Source organism: Borostomias antarcticus (genome assembly GCF_949987555.1).
Source record: "Borostomias antarcticus genome assembly, chromosome: 4".
Classification (NCBI taxonomy): domain Eukaryota; kingdom Metazoa; phylum Chordata; class Actinopteri; order Stomiiformes; family Stomiidae; genus Borostomias; species Borostomias antarcticus.
Window position 1 is genome coordinate 35355374 of NC_140237.1, and position 19550 is coordinate 35374923.

At 49.9% G+C, this 19550-nt stretch overlaps 2 protein-coding genes across 4 annotated transcripts in view; both read right to left on the reverse strand.

Annotated features, from left to right (window-relative positions):
- Positions 1-191: 191 nt before the first annotated feature.
- Positions 192-16478, reverse strand: pdpr (pyruvate dehydrogenase phosphatase regulatory subunit). Of its 2 annotated transcripts, XM_084437136.1 has the most exons (18): positions 16337-16478; positions 15323-15598; positions 14579-14712; positions 13810-13891; positions 12977-13140; positions 12511-12632; positions 11666-11783; positions 10436-10585; positions 8727-8919; positions 7162-7286; positions 6795-6950; positions 5574-5707; positions 5198-5346; positions 3899-4011; positions 3563-3657; positions 3284-3373; positions 2919-3101; positions 192-1586 (listed from the first exon to the last, which is right to left on the reverse strand). In XM_084437136.1, exons 2-18 carry the CDS (start codon positions 15592-15594, stop codon positions 1179-1181), a joined length of 2688 nt encoding a protein of 895 aa, XP_084293262.1. In that variant the 5' UTR covers positions 15595-15598; positions 16337-16478; the 3' UTR covers positions 192-1178. The 2 variants fall into 2 exon arrangements, with proteins under 2 accessions (XP_084293262.1, XP_084293263.1); XM_084437137.1 differs by lacking the exons at positions 11666-11783; positions 12511-12632; positions 12977-13140; ... (2 more) ...; positions 15323-15598; positions 16337-16478 and adding an exon at positions 11547-11560.
- Positions 16479-18865: 2387 nt separating this feature from the next.
- The window catches only part of glg1b (golgi glycoprotein 1b), a gene marked incomplete at its 5' end in the record, with an annotated part of 83206 nt that continues 82521 nt past the window's right edge, over positions 18866-19550 (reverse strand). For both annotated transcript variants that reach the window (XM_084437185.1, XM_084437184.1), the window contains one exon: positions 18866-19550. This exon is cut by the window's right edge and continues 1579 nt beyond it.

Here is a 19550-nt window from a genome sequence, read left to right on the forward strand (position 1 = left end):
GTGAGGCAAGATATCAGGGAAAGGTCACTTGTAGAACTGATGTCTTGACAAGTCCCTAGATAATTATTCTGTATGGTGCTGTACATGATTGTTCAATTTGATTAACAAGCTGAAATTGATATTTTTTAAAAAGCAAAAACAATTTAACAAAACATGTGGTGCTTAAAACAGGAGATTTTGCACACTCTGCCCATAGAAAAATACATCCCTTTATTTGAACATTTTACTTTACACCTTCCCTTCCTTCTCTCTCTCTCTCTCTCTCTCTCACACACACACACACACACACACACACACACACACACACACACACACATATACTTACACACTTACACACTTACACTGTGGGCAAACAGAGATAACATACAACTCTAAAAAGAATGACACCAGGGACCTCTCAACAACAAGGAACTCCACCGGACAAAAGAGTAATTGGCGCAACGTTCCCAGCTCTCCTAGTTCTTTACCCAGAGTATTACTCTCAAGTCAATACTACCTACACTCATCCCTCTATCACTCATCCCTCTCCCAAATAAACAACACCAGCATCAGCAAGACTACTGCAGAAGCGCCAGGGAAGCAGAGCATGGCTGAGATATAACAACACACACACACACACACACATCATACCACCTCTCCCGTCCCAGACAGAGCTGCACTCGTACGCCGCGTAGTAAGATGAGAGCCCGATGGTGGAGAAAGCAGGGCGCGTCTTCCGCCTGGCGATGGGGCGGTCCTGAAGGGTGTAGCCGTTGGGTGCTGAGGTCTGGAGAGGAAGCCGTTCTGGACGTCCTTCTCCAGGTCGTGAGCCGGAGGCTGAGCACACAGAGGCAGCGCAGGCTCTAGAGACGTTACGACGGCGTGGCGCTGCGCTGTGAGGGGCGTCCGTCTCAGCAGACCGCCTCAGCGCCGGGGGGGCATGTGGTGCGTTTCAGATATTGCACTTTGACGAGGGGGGCGGGGCGCGGGGGGAAGGAAGGGACTGGGGGGAGCAGACGGGGCGCGCGGCCCACTGCCTGGGACCTAGAGGCGGAAACGCGGGTTGGCACTGGAGGGTACAGGGGCCTGGGGGGGGGGGGGGGGGGGGGGGGGGGGAGGGGCAACAGGGAATGGCCTGGGGGTAGAGGGGGAACTTTCTCAATCCTTACATCCCCCCACACACCTCCTCCTCCTCCTCCTCACTTCCCCTGGAAGTTGCTGAGCTCCATCTCGTCCTTGCGGCGCCTCTGCTGGGCGAACAGGGAACTGAAGGGGTACAGCTTGGCTTTAGCCGGGTAGCGCTGGCCGGCGATGTCCACCTCGTAGTCGCCGCGGTTGATGAAGTCGGCCGTGATGGCGGCAGGCGCGCCGTCGGGGCCCGGCGGCGGCGAGACGAAGCCCAGGCAGACGTGGCGCTCCAGGGTGTAGCTGTAGGCGGAGCTGGTGGTGGTGCCGACCAGCTGGCCGTTGCGGTAGACGGGCTCGCCCCACCAGGGCCACAGGTCCAGCTCCGTGTCGTGGTCCTCCAGGACCAGCATGAGGAACCGCCGGAACACGCCCTCCTGGCGCTGCCTCAGCAGGGCCTCACGACCCAGGAAGTCTGTGTCCTGGAGGGAGGAAGAGAAGAGGAGGGGTGGGGAGAGAGAGGGAGGGGGCGGGGAGACAGAAGGAGGGGGCGGGGAGAGAGAGGGAGGAAGAGAAGAGGAGGGATGGGGAGAGAGAGGGAGGAAGAGAAGAGGAGGGGTGGGGAGAGAGAGGGAGGGAGAGAAGAGGAGGGGTGGGGAGAGAGAGGGAGGGGGCGGGGAGAGAGAGGGAGGGGGTGGGGAGAGAGAGGGAGGGGGCGGGGAGAGAGAGGGAGGGGGCGGGGAGACAGAAGGAGGAAGAGAAGAGGAGGGGTGGGGAGAGAGAGGGAGGGGGCGGGGAGAGAGAGGGAGGAAGAGAAGAGGAGGGGTGGAATCAGCATCTAGCTTGAACACACCGCTCTGACTACAGAAAATCAGCAACTAGCGCGTACGTTCTGCGCCTGTGTGAGAGGAAATAACTCTCCATCCGTCTGGATCATCAAACAAGGGAATGGAGTCTTTGTTTGTTGTCAATCGCTGTGTTTTCTTGCTGTTTTTAATCCAACGTTATCTTGTAGGATCAGGGATTTGGGACTAGATCTCAGCACATTGAAACAGAGGGGATTTAGTGTCTGGCTCGACAGAACCTCCTTTCCACGAGAATCGAAAACGTTGGCATTTTCTATGTCAATCCAACTTAAAGTGTATTGAGAGGTGTGTGAGCGGAGCAGCGTTTGCTTGATCAACCAATCAACAGCTTTCAGGAGAAACACTTGACATTTCAGAATCAGCTTCACCGGGAGCCAATCAGCTTCACCGGGAGCCAATCAGCTTCACCGGGAGCCAATCTGCTTCACCGGGAGCCAATCAGCTTCACCGGGAGCCAATCAGCTTCACCGGGAGCCAGATTCAGTTCCAGCTGCGAGCAGCGCAACCTAGACGGACCAGCCAGTTCTCTGCTCAGCAGTAAGCCACGAATTTATATCTTCATCACGGACGATCTCTGAATCCATATATTTCTATAGTGTAACGTATCAGGTTAGTTCCTGCCCGTAGTATATGAGGCTATATGCGCTGTTACTGTAGCCTACATGTTATCTAGGCCTGTTCTTTCAAGTAGCAGTTTCAATCCTAGGAGTAACAGGCTACTTCAGGTCACTCCAGTAACAGAGTAACATCCCTTTACTGACACGCCCGTTCGCTCCGACGCCGGGTCAACGTGCTCAGCTGTCCCGACTCGGCCGGGGAATCCTCCCACATCGCAAGAAGGCGGGGCCACCGGCACGGCGCCCGCGGTCGTTCACGACGGCCGATTATAGACCCGGTGTGGTCAGGGGGTTTTAAATGTGACCCACCAACACGCCCCTGCCGACTGACCTTGTCAAACTTGACCCGGAACTCGCGGCCGCACTCCAGCGGCGTGGTGAAGGGGTCCAGGTCCTGCCCCCAGAAGGCGAAGAACTTCTCGATGCGAAGACTCCGCAGGGCGTAGTAGCCAGAGTTACGGATCCCGTACTTCTGACCCACGGACATCACCTCGTTGTACACATGGAGGGCGTACTGGACACAGGGGGGGGGGGGGTTAGCAATACTGCACACACGCACGCACGCACACACACACACACACACACACACACACACACACACACACACACACACACACACACACACACACACACACACACACACTCCCTCTTCTATTCTGCATGCGTGTGTGTGTGTGTTCTAGGACTACTGCTCACCTCTATAGGGATGTAGAGCATGAAGCCAGGCTCCCCTGTGTGCGTCATACTCATCACTCTGATCCCGTTGGCGTAGCCCACACTCATTTCCTGTTGACACAACACACACACACACACACACACACACACACACACACACACACACACACACACACACACACACACACACACACACACACACAGGGCTCAGAAACACATACTACCTCATGTTTTTTGCACATATCCCTTCTAGCAGTGGGAGGAATGGGGGAGGAAGTGGGCGTCTCCTCACATTCTCACCTTACAGAAGAGAGACGGGAAGTGGTCTGGAGTCATGGAAACGTAGGAGAGCTCCGAGAGGACGTCCATCGCCCGCGGACCAATCAGATTCAACGCTGCGAGGACGAGATGGACACGCAGGAACATTATGGACGAGCGTTCAGGATAGACAGTGGCCGAGTTCAGAACGATGCGTTCAGTTCAGAGCTTTCCTCGCCCAGTCCTAGATGACATCACTGATCTGACCCGAGTGGACGCGCGTAATCAACTAGAAGAAGCATGCGCTCCATTATGAAGCTGGTCAGGTCAGATCAGTTCTCACAGCCAGAGACGGAGGGGGGAGGTGTTAGCGCTCACCTGTGTACTTCCAGCTCACGTCCTCTAGGTGGAGGTGTGGGTCATTGGGCATGTGCTTCTTCAACCAGGACCAACTGTGAACCTGCTGATCTGTGGGGGAGATGATGAAGAAACTGGAGAGAGACAGAGAGAGAGAGAGAGAGAGAGAGAGAGAGAGAGAGAGAGAGAGAGAGAGAGAGAGAGAGACGGAGAGAGAGAGAGAGAGAGAGAGAGAGAGAGAGAGAGAGACAGAGAGAGAGAGAGAGAGAGACAGAGAGAGAGAGAGAGAGAGAGAGAGAGAGAGAGACAGAGAGAGACAGAGAGAGAGACGGAGAGAGAGAGAGAGAGAGAGAGAGAGAGAGAGAGAGAGACAGAGAGAGAGAGAGAGAGAGACAGAGAGAGAGAGAGAGAGAGAGAGAGAGAGAGAGAGAGACAGAGAGAGAGAGAGAGAGAGACAGAGAGAGAGACAGAGAGAGAGACGGAGAGAGAAAGATGGGAAAATATGGATAGTCACACTCGGACAAACTACCCACTCTGATCTCACTTTTCAAGCCTTTTGCCCGAAGCGGTATGCCCCTAGATTGGAGTGGTACGCCCCTAGATTGGAGTGGTATGGCCCTAGATTGGAGTGGTATGCCCCTAGATTGGAGTGGTATGGCCCTAGATTGGAGTGGTATGCCCCTAGATTGGAGTGGTATGCCCCTAGATTGGAGTGGTATGCTCCTAGATTGGAGTGGTATGCCCCTAGATTGGAGTGGTATGCCCCTAGATTGGAGTGGTATGCCCCTAGATTGGAGTGGTATGCCCCTAGATCGCCAATAAAATCAGGAAGGTCCAGTTGTTCCTACCCCTCCCAGCCCCGGCCCCGCCCTCTACCTGTTCTTCTTCAGGCCCCGCCCTCTACCTGTTCTTCTTCAGGCCCCGCCCTCTACGTGTTCTTCTTCAGGCCCCGCCCTCTCCCTGTTCTCACCTGTTCTTCAGGCCCCGCCCTCTACGTGTTCTCACCTGTTCTTCAGGCCCCGCCCTCTCCCTGTTCTCACCTGTTCTTCAGGCCCCGCCCTCTCCCTGTTCTCACCTGTTCTTCAGGCCCCGCCCTCTCCCTGTTCTCACCTGTTCTTCAGGCCCCGCCCTCTCCCTGTTCTCACCTGTTCTTCTTCAGGCCCCGCCCTCTCCCTGTTCTCACCTGTTCTTCAGGCCCCCGCCCTCTCCCTGTTCTCACCTGTTCTTCTTCAGGCCCCGCCCTCTCCCTGTTCTTCAGGCCCCGCCCTCTCCCTGTTCTCACCTGTTCTTCTTCAGGCCCCGCCCTCTCCCTGTTCTCACCTGTTCTTCTTCAGTCGCACCACGCTGCAGTCGTTCTCGTAGCCGCCCCTCTCGTTCAGCATGCCCGTGTGGACGATGTGGCCCACCGGCACGTCCAGGTCGTTGGCACACAGGTGCTGCAGCAGCTCCAGAGCCTCATCTCCCGTAGACTGGGAGTGTGTGTGTGTGTGTGTGTGTGTGTGTGTGTGTGTTAGGAAGAAATCAGCAGTTAAAACCATTGTTGTCATGTCTCTGCTGCTGGACTAGACTTGTTTTAATATCTCCACATCACAAAGTGAATGATTCTATATCTTTGCTGCTTGACTATCTTCATCACATCCTCCCCGACCTTTATTTGCGTATCGTATACAGTATAAATAAGACGCGTGTCACTCACGCTGAGCTCAAACTTGGTGAAGGAGGACATGTCGATGACACACACAGCCTCCTTGCAGCACTTGACTTCGGCGCCCACGATGTCGAACCAGTCTGGCTTGTAGAAGGTCTTACTCTGGTCCAGCGCCAGCAGATCTGATTGGTCAGAGCAAAGGTTCAGTCCAGTTATCTGTCTCTGTGTGTCTCACGAGCCGTGTCCTCTGTATAGAATGATGGTGTGTTCTAGCACACTATTTTTTCATGCAAGTCGGAGTGACTGGTTGCCCCGTCACTCCGAGGCCCCTGTGGTCGATCGACACGGTCACGGCTCTTCTCTGTCCTGGCCCCCCAGTGGTGGAACGAACTGCCCACTGATGTCAGGACAGCAGAGTCGCTGCCCATCTTTCGTCGCAGGCTCAAAACTCATCTCTTCAAGAAGTACTACAACAATCCTCCCTCTTAAGCACTTATTGTATTGTATTGCACTGTACTTTAGATTGTGATTCTTGCACTTTGCCTTCAGCACTAGATTATGCTCTCAGTCACTTGTTTTAGAAAGAAGATGCACTTGTGAGTTCTGGCAAGTAGTAGTTCATTGGCTCTTCCTACGTTAAATGCAATTATTGTTAGTCGCTTTGGATAAAAGCGTCTGCTAAATGACTGTAATGTAATGTAATGTAAGCATGAACGGTGTTTAGTCTATGGAGTAAGAAAGTGAGTGAGTAAGTATGAAACAATGATCATTTATATGTAGCCCTAGCCTATCATGATGATAAACTATGATTTGTTACATTGAATTTGTTAAGTATTTTTTTGTCCTGGGGGATAAACATATTAAAAACACAGCTTCATAAGTAAAGTCGTGTTCACATGCGACAGCCGAGACAGTTTGAAGCAGTTTTAGAACAAAGTTAAATTGTTTCGTAACGGCTAATTTCCGAATGTTGAAAATTGTAAAACTGCAGCTTTCAAGATTCAACACATCCGATATTATGGAAAGATTCACGTGGAGACTGAGGTCAAAACCAGCCTCTGGTCGTGGCTGCTGGATGTGAATCTGGCTGTGGTCAGATGTGAGTGTGGTCGGAGCAGCTGTGTGTTGTGATCCTTGGCTGTGGTCAGATGTGAGTGTGGTCGGAGCAGCTGTGTGTTGTGATCCTTGGCTGTGGTCAGATGTGATCCTTGGCTGTGGTCAGATGTGATCCTTGGCTGTGGTCAGATGTGAGTGTGGCGTGAGCCTCACCTTTCCCGGCAGGTACGAAGTACTTGGCCCTCTCGAAGCCGTGCTTCTCCATCCAGCGGGCTCCCTGGGTGTCCAGTCGGTCGTACAGAGGGCTGGTCCTCAGCTGGCGCCCCGTCTGGAAGTCCCAGCGAGGGACCTTCAGCTCATACAGCAGGGCTGCGGAACACACACACACGCACACACACACGCACGCACGCACGCACACACGCACGCACACACACGCACGCACGCACGCACACACGCACGCACACACACGCACGATAAACCATGAACAAATAAACAGTCTCTCACACACACATACGCAGAATGTGTTGAACGTGTGTTCAGTCTGAGGTCGGCCTGAGGTCGGCCTGTGGTCAGTACTCACGCATGACCTCCATGACGCGGTGGCGTAGGAAGGTACGACTGCTCTGCAGGTTTCCGAAGCGCTTGATGTCCAGCGGCCAGACGTTGGCGGTGGGGTAGCCGTAGGTCATCCACTCCGCCAGGTACCTGGACACACCAGACACCGGTCAGACAGACAGAACGGTCTACACACCCCTGAACAAGAGACACGGTCACACACACAACGTCCTACACACCCCTGAACAAGAGACACGGTCACACAGACAACATCCTACACACCCCTGAACAAGAGACACGGTCACACACACGACGTCCTACACACCCCTGAACAAGAGACACGGTCATACACACAACGTCCTACACACCCCTGAACAAGGGACACGGTCATACACACAACACCCTACACACCCCTGAACAAGAGACACGGTCACACACACAACGTCCTACACACCCCTGAACAAGAGACACGGTCAGACAGACAACGTCCTACACACCCCTGAACAAGAGACACGGTCACACACACAACGTCCTACACACCCCTGAACAAGAGACACGGTCATACAGACGACGCCCTACACACCCCTGAACAAGAGACACGGTCACACACACAACGTCCTACACACCCCTGAACAAGACACACGGTCACACACACAACGTCCTACACACCCCTGAACAAGAGACACGGTCACACACACAACGTCCTACACACCCCTGAACAAGACACACGGTCACACACACAACGTCCTACACACCCCTGAACAAGACACACGGTCACACACACAACGTCCTACACACCCCTGAACAAGAGACACGGTCATACACACAACGCCCTACACACCCCTGAACAAGAGACACGGTCACACACACAACGTCCTACACACCCCTGAACAAGAGACACGGTCATACACACAACGTCCTACACACCCCTGAACAAGAGACACGGTCACACACACAACGCCCTACACACCCCTGAACAAGAGACTCACAAGCCTGTATGTTCAATCAAATGTCATCAATTCAAAACGTATTTAAATACAATTCAAGCTAAATGTGTTGTGCAGCCAGAAAGGATTGAGAGTTCAAGTAACCTTGTAAAAACGATACATCCATAGTGTAGATGACAGCAAGAACAGTAAAAGTCTTTACAGTATAAATAAATAAACTTGCCTTACAGTAGTAACTACTGTATAACACCTGTACTGAATAAAGCATGTACAGTACTCACTACTGTACAACAGCGCAAGGCCGTTCCCCATGCTTGCGTCCCATCTCCTCCCAGTGAAGACCAGGGAAGCTAATGAGAGCATCCTATCCCAGTCAAACTGTCTTTTTATCACTAGAGAAATGTTGCTAAGGTGAAACCTTTTCTCTCCCAGGCCGATATTGAAAGACTAATGCATGTTTTTTATCAGTAGCAGGTTAGATTACTGCAATGCCTTCCTATCTGGTCTACCTAAGCTATTAGCCAACTCCAAATAGTACTAAATGTATGCAGCACTTATCGCCACTAAGACCAGAAGGAGGGCTCACATCACACCAGTTTTAAAATCACTGATCCCAGATCATCACATATCTCCAGCGTCTTACTTCCCCGCCCCTCCGGCGAAGGCCAGTCCGGAGGAGTTCATGCCGGCCAGGACGTAGTAGCCGTGGACGCACGGCGTCTCCCCCATCAGGCAGCGCATGTCCGGGGTGAACGACTCGGGGCAGTTGACCAGCTGGTGGATCTCGCTGGTCTCCAGGCCCGGCATGCGCCTCAGCAAGGCGCTCAGCATGGGCTCTGGGGGGCGGAGGGAGAGGCCGGGTCTTTAGTTATTTAGGAGCTTTATTTGAGAGAGACGATGTACGACTCAAACATAAATGTCACCGTTTGACCGTACCAGAGTATAGCTTTGAGCTCATTTGCATTTGCAGTCCCTTGGCAGGTACAATGCATAGTAACAGCATCCAATACAAATACAAAAAGAACCGTACAAGACAACTACAATACAGCTACACACGATTACGTCAAATATGCTTGTCTTGACTCTGGAGGGAGAGATGTGAGCATCCTGAAGGTGGGGGTAGTGGAGGTACTCGTCAAGATGGCCGCTGAGAAAAGTCTTTATACTACATGTGCTGTACGCTGGGTACAAAAAAATCAACATGGCTTTTTTTCCCAGATCATTATTCATTGCCCTGTGTCTCAATACTGAAGAAATGACAGGAGGTTTAATCATTATTTTCCAGTTATCATGTGGGAACCCATGTATGTTTCAATGTATTCAATGGTGTTTCAAAAGGAGGTGCCCCGTTTAATATTCTAACCAACAGGGACACGACCTTGACACAGTAGGCACAGTTACAGCCACACCTGTCCTTAACACACACACCCTAAAACCAGACACACACACATGCACACGCACGTGGGCTCTGCCCCGGTGGTAACGGATAGCTCTGCTTCCCCCGGTCTGACCAGAGCTTTGTGTGTACTGTACCAATCAATCACTCCTCTGGTGTATTTTGAAACCCTGCCGACAGCGTCTCTCCTGGAAGGAAGTCAGAGTGACAGCTCGCTGGCTCGGGTTCAGACGCTGCACTAGAATCTCAAACAGTCCGGAGAGGAAATGCGGTGTCAACTCTGATCCAGGAATAGTCTGCTCCAAAATGAGGTCCCTCGTGACCCTGGTCTGGATCCAGCCAAGGTGAGACCGTCTCGGCTCCCGACTTGATCCTTGACTCAAACACTTGCCTTGACTAGAACCAACCATGGCATGTACCCTAGAACAACTATAGTACAGTAGAACAACTATAGTACAGTAGAACAACTATAGTACAGTCAACGCATACTAACATCAAACCCAATGCACTCACATTGATAATAGGCCCACAAGCCTAATGGAGCCATTTCACTAAATGGTTTGGTTTATTTGAGGCTAATCTATACGAAACAAATCTTCATATAGCAGACAAAACAGATGATGACTATCGCTCACCTTACTCCCTTCTCTGCTACGGCCTCGGTTTCTTTTCACATAAAACGTTAGTGAAGGGTGACCGTCAGCCCGCCAGTCTACTGGAGCTGTCAGTAAAAGACATCCAGCCCACCAGTCAACCAGCTGTCTCAGTAAGAGGTGACCGTATGACCACCAGCTGTCTCAGTAAGAGGTGACCGTATGACCACCAGCTGTCTCAGTAAGGTGACCGTATGACCACCAGCTGTCTCTATAAGAGGTGACCGTATGACCCCCAGCTGTCTCAGTAAGGTGACCATATGACCACCAGCTGTCTCAGGAAGGTGACCGTCAGCTCCTCACCAAAGTGGTCCCAGTCCTCCTGCATGTTCTGGATCTCCAGCTGGTTCCGGCCCTCTGTAAAGATGGGTTTGGGGTTCTTCTCAAAACCCCCTGACAGGACGCCCCCCTGCCAGGGCCGCACGTAGATCCTCCCGTCCATGTCCATCACCACTAGGAGAGAACGCAGAAAAATAGGAAAATAGTTCCTATTGGAACTCGAGGAAATGCGGGAATGAAACATACTTTATCTCTCAAAAATCAATCATTGGATTCCTCTCGGCCTACAGAATCTACCCAGCTAGTTTGGAGTGGAGTGTCTTTATACTGTAGGGAATAACCGCCCACTTGGGAAACACTGTGACAAAATGAAGAGAAGTGGGCCGAGTAAGGAGCCCTAGGGTGCGCCGTCGTATGGTAACCCTAATATTAAATACAATAGTAAATTTTACTTTTCAATCACAGACCGGGGCTTCAATATACTGTATTTATTTAATGTTGTGTTATTCCTTATATTACTGTTTTTTTTTTTTATTACTTTGATGCTTTGTCAAAATTGTTTTCAGAACTTTAATGTCAACAAAGCCATTGAATGACTAATACCCCTGGTCTAGCATGACTAATACCCCTGGTCTAGCATGACTAATACCCCTGGTCTAGCATGACTAATACCCCTGGTCTAGCATGACTAATACCCCTGGTCTAGCAGATGCTGTCTTCATACGCTGAACTGACCTGAGTGTCTATTCCAGATCAGTCTATACATTATATAAATCAGTCTATATATTATCTCCTGGATGTTCAGCTAAATGAAAGATAGTTTGCCTAATCACTGTCACAACGCACTGTGTTAGAATGACACCAACAGTATCCCATCCAATAAAGATCCATGCAGGGAAAAGAGGTTGATTGGGAGGTGTTCACCAGTCAGTCAGGTGGTGTGTGTGTGTGTGTGCGTGTGTGACCTGGCTGGGCTGGGCTGTAGGTGAGTCAGGGTGGTGTGTGTGTGTGTGTGTGCGTGACCTGGCTGGGCTGTAGGTGAGTCAGGGTGGTGTGTGTGTGTGTGTGTGCGTGACCTGGCTGGGCTGTAGGTGAGTCAGGGTGGTGTGTGTGTGTGTGTGCGCGCGTCTCTGACCTGGGGTGCTGGGCTGTAGGTGAGTCAGGGTGGTGTGTGTGTGTGTGTGTGTGTGTGTGTGTGTGTGTGTGTGTGTGTGTGTGTGTGTGTGTGTGTGTGTGTGCGCGCGCGTCTCTGACCTGGGGTGCTGGGCGGTAGGGGCTCCTGTAGAGGCTTGGTGAGGAGGTAGAAGTGCTCACAGCCATGCAGAGGCACCGACACCTTGGTCTCACTGGCCTGGCCCAGCTCATACGCCCACTGCCCAACAAAACAGGCGGACTGACCCTTTAGCAACCTCAGGTAACACAGAGTTACATTAACAAATCCCATCACAATACAACTAAGGCCCTGTCCACACGAACCCGGGTATTTGTGAAACCGGGAATTTTTCTACAGTTTGGCCGTCCATCCACACGCAATCGACGTTCTAAGTCACTGAAACCAAACTTTTTTTTTTAAAAGAAAACTCCACTTTCAGTGTTCCTGTCACATGGACAGGAAAGCAGACCTTTTGGCTTGTTTTTATCTTACCCCGTTTACATAAAATTAATGAGAACCATGTGGACTCAACCACACAACTCTGCAGCTCTCGGTTTACCAAAATGTTGTTCCTCTTATCCTGGCGAATAAAGGGCTAAAACTCAAAGTTGGAGTGGAGCAGAAGTCCGAAAGTGAATGTGACAGCCAGCAGCCTATTTGACGTCCTCTTGAAAGCGTGTTACAGCCTCGTTACCATGGCACCATCGAACAGAATGAGCCAGCAACAGCCTAGGTAGCGTGTTTTTGCATTTTCATATGGATGGAGATTGTTTTTAAGAATGAAGGAGGAAAAACCCTGGTTTTCAAAAATACCTATGTACAAAGTCCAATAGGTCTGAGGGAATAGGTCATAGGGAAGTCAAGCTGAAGACAACCGTCTGCGGGCTACGAGGAAGCACTCTGAAATCCCTGTGGGAAAAGCCTGTGTGCAGAGATGGAGACGGACCTGGCCAGCACAGTTGACAAAGTACTCGCACTCGATGGCCCCTCTGTCCGTCTCCACGGCCATGACGTGGCCCCGCTCCACCAACACCTGCAGGACGCTGGTGCGCTCGTGGATCTGCACGCCTGGAGAGGTCAGAGGGAACAGGACAGAGAAGAGGCGGGGGGGGGGGGGGGCTGTATGAATGGAGATGTCAACAACAACGGTACAAAGTAAAAAATTATGATTGACACTTTCAATCGCCAATGAGAGCCTGATGTTTCCACATATGGCTGGGCTGCCGATCAAGTGAGAGCAGTGTGAGACAAACAAACAAACAAACAAACAAGACAAACAAGTGGAGGCATAAACAACCAAGACAGATGATTCATGACTGACACACTCAACATCCAATAAAAGCCTAACGCCTGTCCGCGGAAAGCTCTGCAGCCAATCAAACGGGGCGTTCCGAGTCTGACCCCTCCCTCACCCTGGCCAGCGGCCGCCACGGCGAGGGCGTGGTTGACGTCCGGCGGTGACACCACGGCGTCCCCCGGGAGGTGCAGACCTCCCACCAGGTCGTGGATGTTCACCAGGGGGTGGAGCTTCGCCACCTCTTTGGGCTTGATGACGTTACAGCTGATCCCCATGACCCTGTGGAGGGACGGGGTCGAGATCAAACAGGCCAGGTGTCAGGTGTGAGGTTAGCGCTTTTCACAGGCTGACGAGTAGCTAAAGATGGCTACATTAGACCACAACAAATCTGCCTGATAAGTGTCCCTTAATAAGAGATGGGGGTCTGGAAGACGATTTACCAAACTGCGTCACAAAACATTTGCAAAATCCAGTCGGAAGAACGGTGAAAATGTATTTTCCTCAGAGAAACTCCACTAATGCTTGTTCTTGTTTGATTGTTATTAGTGAGTCTATTTCTGCACCGCACATATGTCTGTGTTGATTCTACTAGCGGTAACGTTTCTGCTCGTTGCTTCGGGAGACTGTTTTCCCATAGGAACCACTCAGGGGATACGTTCTACTGGGCGGCAGAACAGCAGTCAGTACACAGTCCCTGACTGGCCCGGTTAGAACGTAATCGAAGAGAAATCGTTCAAGATCCAGGGTCCAGACTGAAAGTGAGCTCTTAGGATCAGGATGGTCTCACAAGGCTATGGTAATGTTTCTGTGGTAAAATAACTAAAAGGGAACATTCTATTCAACGTTCAATTTCAAATCAATGAAGTTTAGCTGCAGTTTCACCGTCCAGCGAGAGAACAGTCCTGTCGGAAGGGGGGGGGGGGGGGGGGGGGTTCGGTCAGGACTTACTTCAGCCTGGATGCCAGGCGCTTTAGGGACAGGAAACGGTCCTGGTTCTGAGCCAGACACAGGGAGCCCGTCCGAACGTAGCCTGGAGAAAAAACACACACATACAACAAACCCATTAACACACTCACACTCACACTCACACACTCACACACACACACACACACACACACATCAGGAAGTCATATGAGTAACACATCTCAAACCACAAAGACATTACCCCTCTCTTTTTGGCAGACAAACGCAGACAAGCAAGCATACCACTTAACTACACAGTCACAGTCCATATAATTTACAAAAAACACATGCGAAAACCCAGGGTGGATATGCCCAGGCGCAGTTCTGTCCAATATGAGATCCCTCTTAAAGAAGCTTAAGAGGGTGATGATAGGAGGAGCATGGGCTGGATAGGACGATGGTAGGAGAAGTATGGGCTGGATAGGACGATGGTAGGAGAAGTATGGGCTGGATAGGACGATGGTAGGAGAAGTATGGGCTGGATAGGACGATGGTAGGAGAAGTATGGGCTGGATAGGACGATGGTAGGAGAGGTATGGGCTGGATAGGACGATGGTAGGAGAAGTATGGGCTGGATAGGACGATGGTAGGAGAGGTATGGGCTGGATAGGACGATGGTAGGAGAAGTATGGGCTGGATAGGACGATGGTAGGAGAAGTATGGGCTGGATAGGACGATGGTAGGAGAAGTATGGGCTGGAGACAATGATGATGGTAGGACAAGCATGGGCTGGATAGAGTGGCGTTGTTCTCACCTGTCTTGACCCCGGTCTCCTCCTCTAGGCGTTCATACAGAGCGTTGGAGTAGTCTGCCATCTTGCACTCGATGGAGATGGGCTTGGCCACGCTGACTATCCCGGCACACAGACGAGTCGTGCCGGCGCCGAGCCTAGAAGCGCCGGTTTACAGGGGAAACGCACGAGGCCAAATAAATGGTAAATGGACTACACTTATATAGCGCTTTTCCACCTTAGCGGCACTCAAAGCGCTTTACAATGACCTCTCATTCACCCATTCACACACACACTCACACACCAATGGCAGTAGCTGCCATGCAAGGTGCTAACCTGCTCATTGGGAGCAATTTTGGGGTAAGGCGTCTTGCTCAAGGACACTTCGACATGTGGACAGTCGGAGCTGGGATTCGAACCACTGACCCTTCAATCATTGAACGACCCGCTCTACCAACTGAGCTACAGCGGCCCCCAAGACCATCACGCTGCTTCGCTCCAACTCTCAATCCTAAATGACCCGCCTTTTATATAACATTACATTAGCAATTTAGCACTCTTTTATCCAAAGCGACTTACAATAATTGAATTTAACCTAGGTAGTCAGTGTACTACTTATCACCAGAACTCACAAGTGCATCTCTTTTCTAAACAAGTGACTAAGAGCATAGGTGAATGAGGCATGAATAGGTGAAGCATAGGTGAGTAGCAGAATATAAATACAATAATATTAAAACAACATGGTAAATAAGAAGCGTAGTCTCTTGCCTGCCCTGCTCCAACAGCACGATCTCCGTCCAGCCCATTTTGGCTAAGTGATAGGCCACAGACGTCCCCACGATGCCCCCTCCACAGATGACCACCCGGGCCTGGCTGGGCAGCGGCATGGCCTGTGTGTCCCCGGACGTGGCCAGCCTCCTAGGGGAGCACCAGAGGCCCCGCCGGCCCGGCCCGGGCCCCCAGCAGCCAGCGTGGGACAGCAGCAGCCGGGGTAACAGGGTCGGGGACAGCACCCTGGAACTCCTCACGCAGCTGCGCATGGCTCTGGGACACAGACGGACACGGACACACACACACACACACACACACACACACACACACACACACACACACACACACACACAGGTAAGAGAAGATTTGGTTCCTAGTTAACATTAGGCTGCTTAGGGGTTAGGGCAGGATGACGGATAAGAAGGGATTCCACTGGCTGTCTGTTCATGAATCACATATGTATTTACACCTAAACCAGGCACTTATATTATGTATTTACACCTAAACCAGGCACTTATATTATGTATTTACACCTAAACCAGGCACTTATATTATGTATTTACACCTAAACCAGGCACTTATATTATGTATTTACACCTAAACCAGGCACTTATATTATGTATTTACACCTAAACCAGGCACTTACATTATTGTTGTTGTTATTGACATTTGAAATGAGAATGAAGGTGATTGGGCAACTGTCTCAATGACAGTGAGTCAGAAGTGGAGCTAATAACACACAACCTGATGGGAGCTGGTGTCCTTCACCTTTGGCAACCCATTTAAGTAGCTAGCTAGCTGGCTGGCTAATATAAGTATGAGGGTAGCAAGCTAGTTATATAATCTGCCCCACATTTGAGCTGCTAACCTTAGCTCTAAACAGCTGACTAGATAGTGTGCTCAACCTTTAGCTAGTATGCTAAAGCAGGCAGGTCAGGCTAGCTAGCTAATGCTAGTGGCTAGCTCACTTCTCATGTGACATTGCTGTCAAGATCTTGGCAGTCAACTTACCAAATCACTCCAAGAGTTATAGTATCTGTGTATGCACCAACGTCGAGTTCAGTACTGGGACAGACTGCTATGGTTACGACCGCCCCATGGATGCTAGTGTGAGATAGCAAGACAAGCTAGCTGCTACTGCGTAGAGTATGCGTGCTTGCGTGCTTGCGTCATGGATGCGTGCTTGCGTCATGGATGCGTGCTTGCGTGAGTGGACTAGCCAATGGCGTGCTAGAGCTAGCCACGCCCCTTCATGCACCCACGGATGACTATCTAAACATGGACTGTATATGCAGGGGTGTAGGCCATAACATATCTATGATGACCAGGTGTGTAGCTGGGTTATTACATGATGTCCAGGTGTGTAGCTGGGTTATTACATGATGACCAGGTGTGTAGCTGGGTTATTAAATGATGACCAGGTGTGTAGCTGGGTTATTACATGATGTCCAGGTGTGTAGCTGGGTTATTACATGATGACCAGGTGTGTAGCTGGGTTATTACATGATGACCAGGTGTGTAGCTGGGTTATTACATGATGACCAGGTGTGTGGCTGGGTTATTAAATGATGACCAGGGGTGTAGCTGGGTTATTAAATGATGACCAGGTGTGTAGCTGGGTTATTACATGATGACCAGGTGTGTAGCTGGGTTATTACATGATGACCAGGTGTGTAGCTGGGTTATTACATGATGACCAGGTGTGTAGCTGGGTTATTACATGATGACCAGGGGTGTAGCTGGGTTATTACATGATGACCAGGTGTGTAGCTGGGTTATTACATGATGACCAGGTGTGAGTGTGAGTGGACTAGCCAATGGCGTGCTAGAGCTAGCCACGCCCCTTCATGCACCCATGGATGTATTACCCTATGAGAGCTGACCCCTAACCCTCGGTCAAGAGGAAAATGTCCTGCAGAGTTCTGGAGCAGGCTTCCTCCATCGTCTTTGTTGCCAGTAAAGACAATAATGTCAAGGAAATCACATTGATTTTTGGTTGTAAGGTAGAGAGAGAGGGTATGGGTGTAGGTGGAGTTGGGTCACAAGGTCCCATTTCATTCTTGTGACTAACATTAGGCCTATATTTTACATTTTTGCCATTTAGCAGACACTTGTATCCAAAGGGGCTTAGAATAAAAGAAGGCTATATTTTGTCTATAGAGGAAGCGAACCGACTGTACATCCCAGTTATACACAACTATTATCTGAGGCAGGTGGCAGGATCAGAAGGTTACCAGTTCGATTCCAGCTCCTCCCGGCAGCGTGTCGAACCTTGAGCAAGACACTGAACCCTGGGCACCACTGCTCCAAGCTTGGACGGGTCAGAGGCATTCCCCCAGCGACTGCCATGTGGCCTAGAAGGCAACTTTACTTGAGATATACCAACAAGAGGCCAGAATATGAAAATCTGCAGACAGTTTTATTAAATTGACAAATTTTCATCTGTACAGCAAAAAAATGCACAATGTTAAATTTGTTACATCTCAATATTACATGGCATAATCTGAAAAATAAAAATAACAGCACAACCATAACTGTACACAGAAAGAAAATTACAAATCATTATCATCTAATTCATCAATCTGATTCAAAGAAGTCTCACTTCAAGCAGACAAAATGACAAGGAACAAGTAACGTTACTCTCTTCAGATGAGCTCATCGCTTCATGCCGTCTGTCTGACATGGTGGGGTTGGATTAGGGCTAATAAGAAGCATGACAGATTTTCACTTTGGCTCCAGGTTTGTTGATTTGCTTTGTGAATCTTAGTCATTTTCTCAGTCCAAGGAAACAGCTTGCCTTGCAGTCCACCATCCCGTCCCATCCTGCCAGGTCTCAGAGGGACTTTGACTGAGGAGAGGAAGAGGATGTGGCTTCTCCTGTAGATTCCAGTATTTCACAGTAGCTGCAGGCAAGGCAGTCATTCAACAGATGTGGGACAGGGGCACTCTAAATTTAAAGTTAGTGTTTGATATTAAGATACGAGAGCTCATTCTCAACTTGATTGGTTTAACCGAATACAGCAGATCAGTTCACATAAATGCATTGATATCATTGAAAAGAAAATGAAAACTGTAATTCCAAACAATTATTACCCCCAAACAAATTTCAAATCAATAAACCACCACCTTCCCTTAACACATCACCGTGCCAGAGAGGCACCTGGGACATAAGTTACATCTTCAAATTCACAACCGTTCGGGATTTAAGTGGTATTGTACAGTGAGACAGTTCTCAAGATAGTATTTCGAATTGCAAGTGCACATAATCCATGTTCTGAGGGATAACGGAGAGAAACTGACAAGGAAAAAACTGACGACACATTATCATTACCACTTTGTAAAAACAGTTCCAGTTCATGTAGGAGAAGCATATTTGCACTAAACATTCATTGTTCTTGTACAATATGGATTTTTCTTCATATACCATCTACAAAAGGAGCCACAGAAATGATCAACTATCCCAATACAATGCTGCTTGACCAATACATGTTGCGCACACACCCACACTCACACACACCCACACTCACACACACACACCCACCCACCCACCCACACACACACTCTTCCATTAAATCTTTACATAAATACTATTGAGTACTGTGTTGCAGACCCATGTCATACAAAGTGTGGGATAATGTGGTCATGGGTTGGCTCAGTGGGTTCGTCCCACTCTGCTATGTACAAACACCTTACATTTGTTTTTTCTGATCTGACGGAATATCAAGTCTCCAAAAGCACTCCTGGTGCAAAAGTTGACACCAACAGTAAACTATGATGCTCACTTTTGTATCTGTACAATGGCAAACAAGAAAATATATGCTGTATATATATAATCAGTTTGTTTACAAGGATGCCTTCCACAGTAATTGCTATTGGGTGTGAGGGGCAGCCTTGCTACGCCCCGTGTTTCAAGGTGCTGCTGTGTGCAGGCCTACTGTACATGGCCATGCTCTGATGGTGCCACTCCCGTCAGTAGAGTGGGTGTAGATGTTCAGTTAAAGACAGTTTTTTTTGTTTGTTTGTTTGTGGGCAGTTCCTTTGAAGATACTGCTTGGCGCTGCACAAATGAATGTTGTGAGAAACTCAAAATTGTCCCTTAAACCAAAACTTTTGGTTGATTAATTTGAATTTCCATGTCTACAATATCACCTAACCCCATGGGCCTATAGCCAAAACCCATAAATCACAAGTTCTATAAAGCCAGCCTACTGCCCTAGACCCAGCC

Coding starts and splice junctions, on each gene's coding strand:
- pdpr (XM_084437136.1), bottom strand. CDS start 15,594: ATGCGCAGCTGCGTGAGGAGTTCCAGGGTGCTGTCCCCGACCCTGTTA. Junction 7,287..8,726: donor TTCGCCGGAGGGGCGGGGAA/GTAAGACGCTGG, acceptor TGGTGTGTCCAG/GTACCTGGCGGAGTGGATGA. Junction 3,102..3,283: donor TGCTCTACATCCCTATAGAG/GTGAGCAGTAGT, acceptor CCCTGTGTCCAG/TACGCCCTCCATGTGTACAA.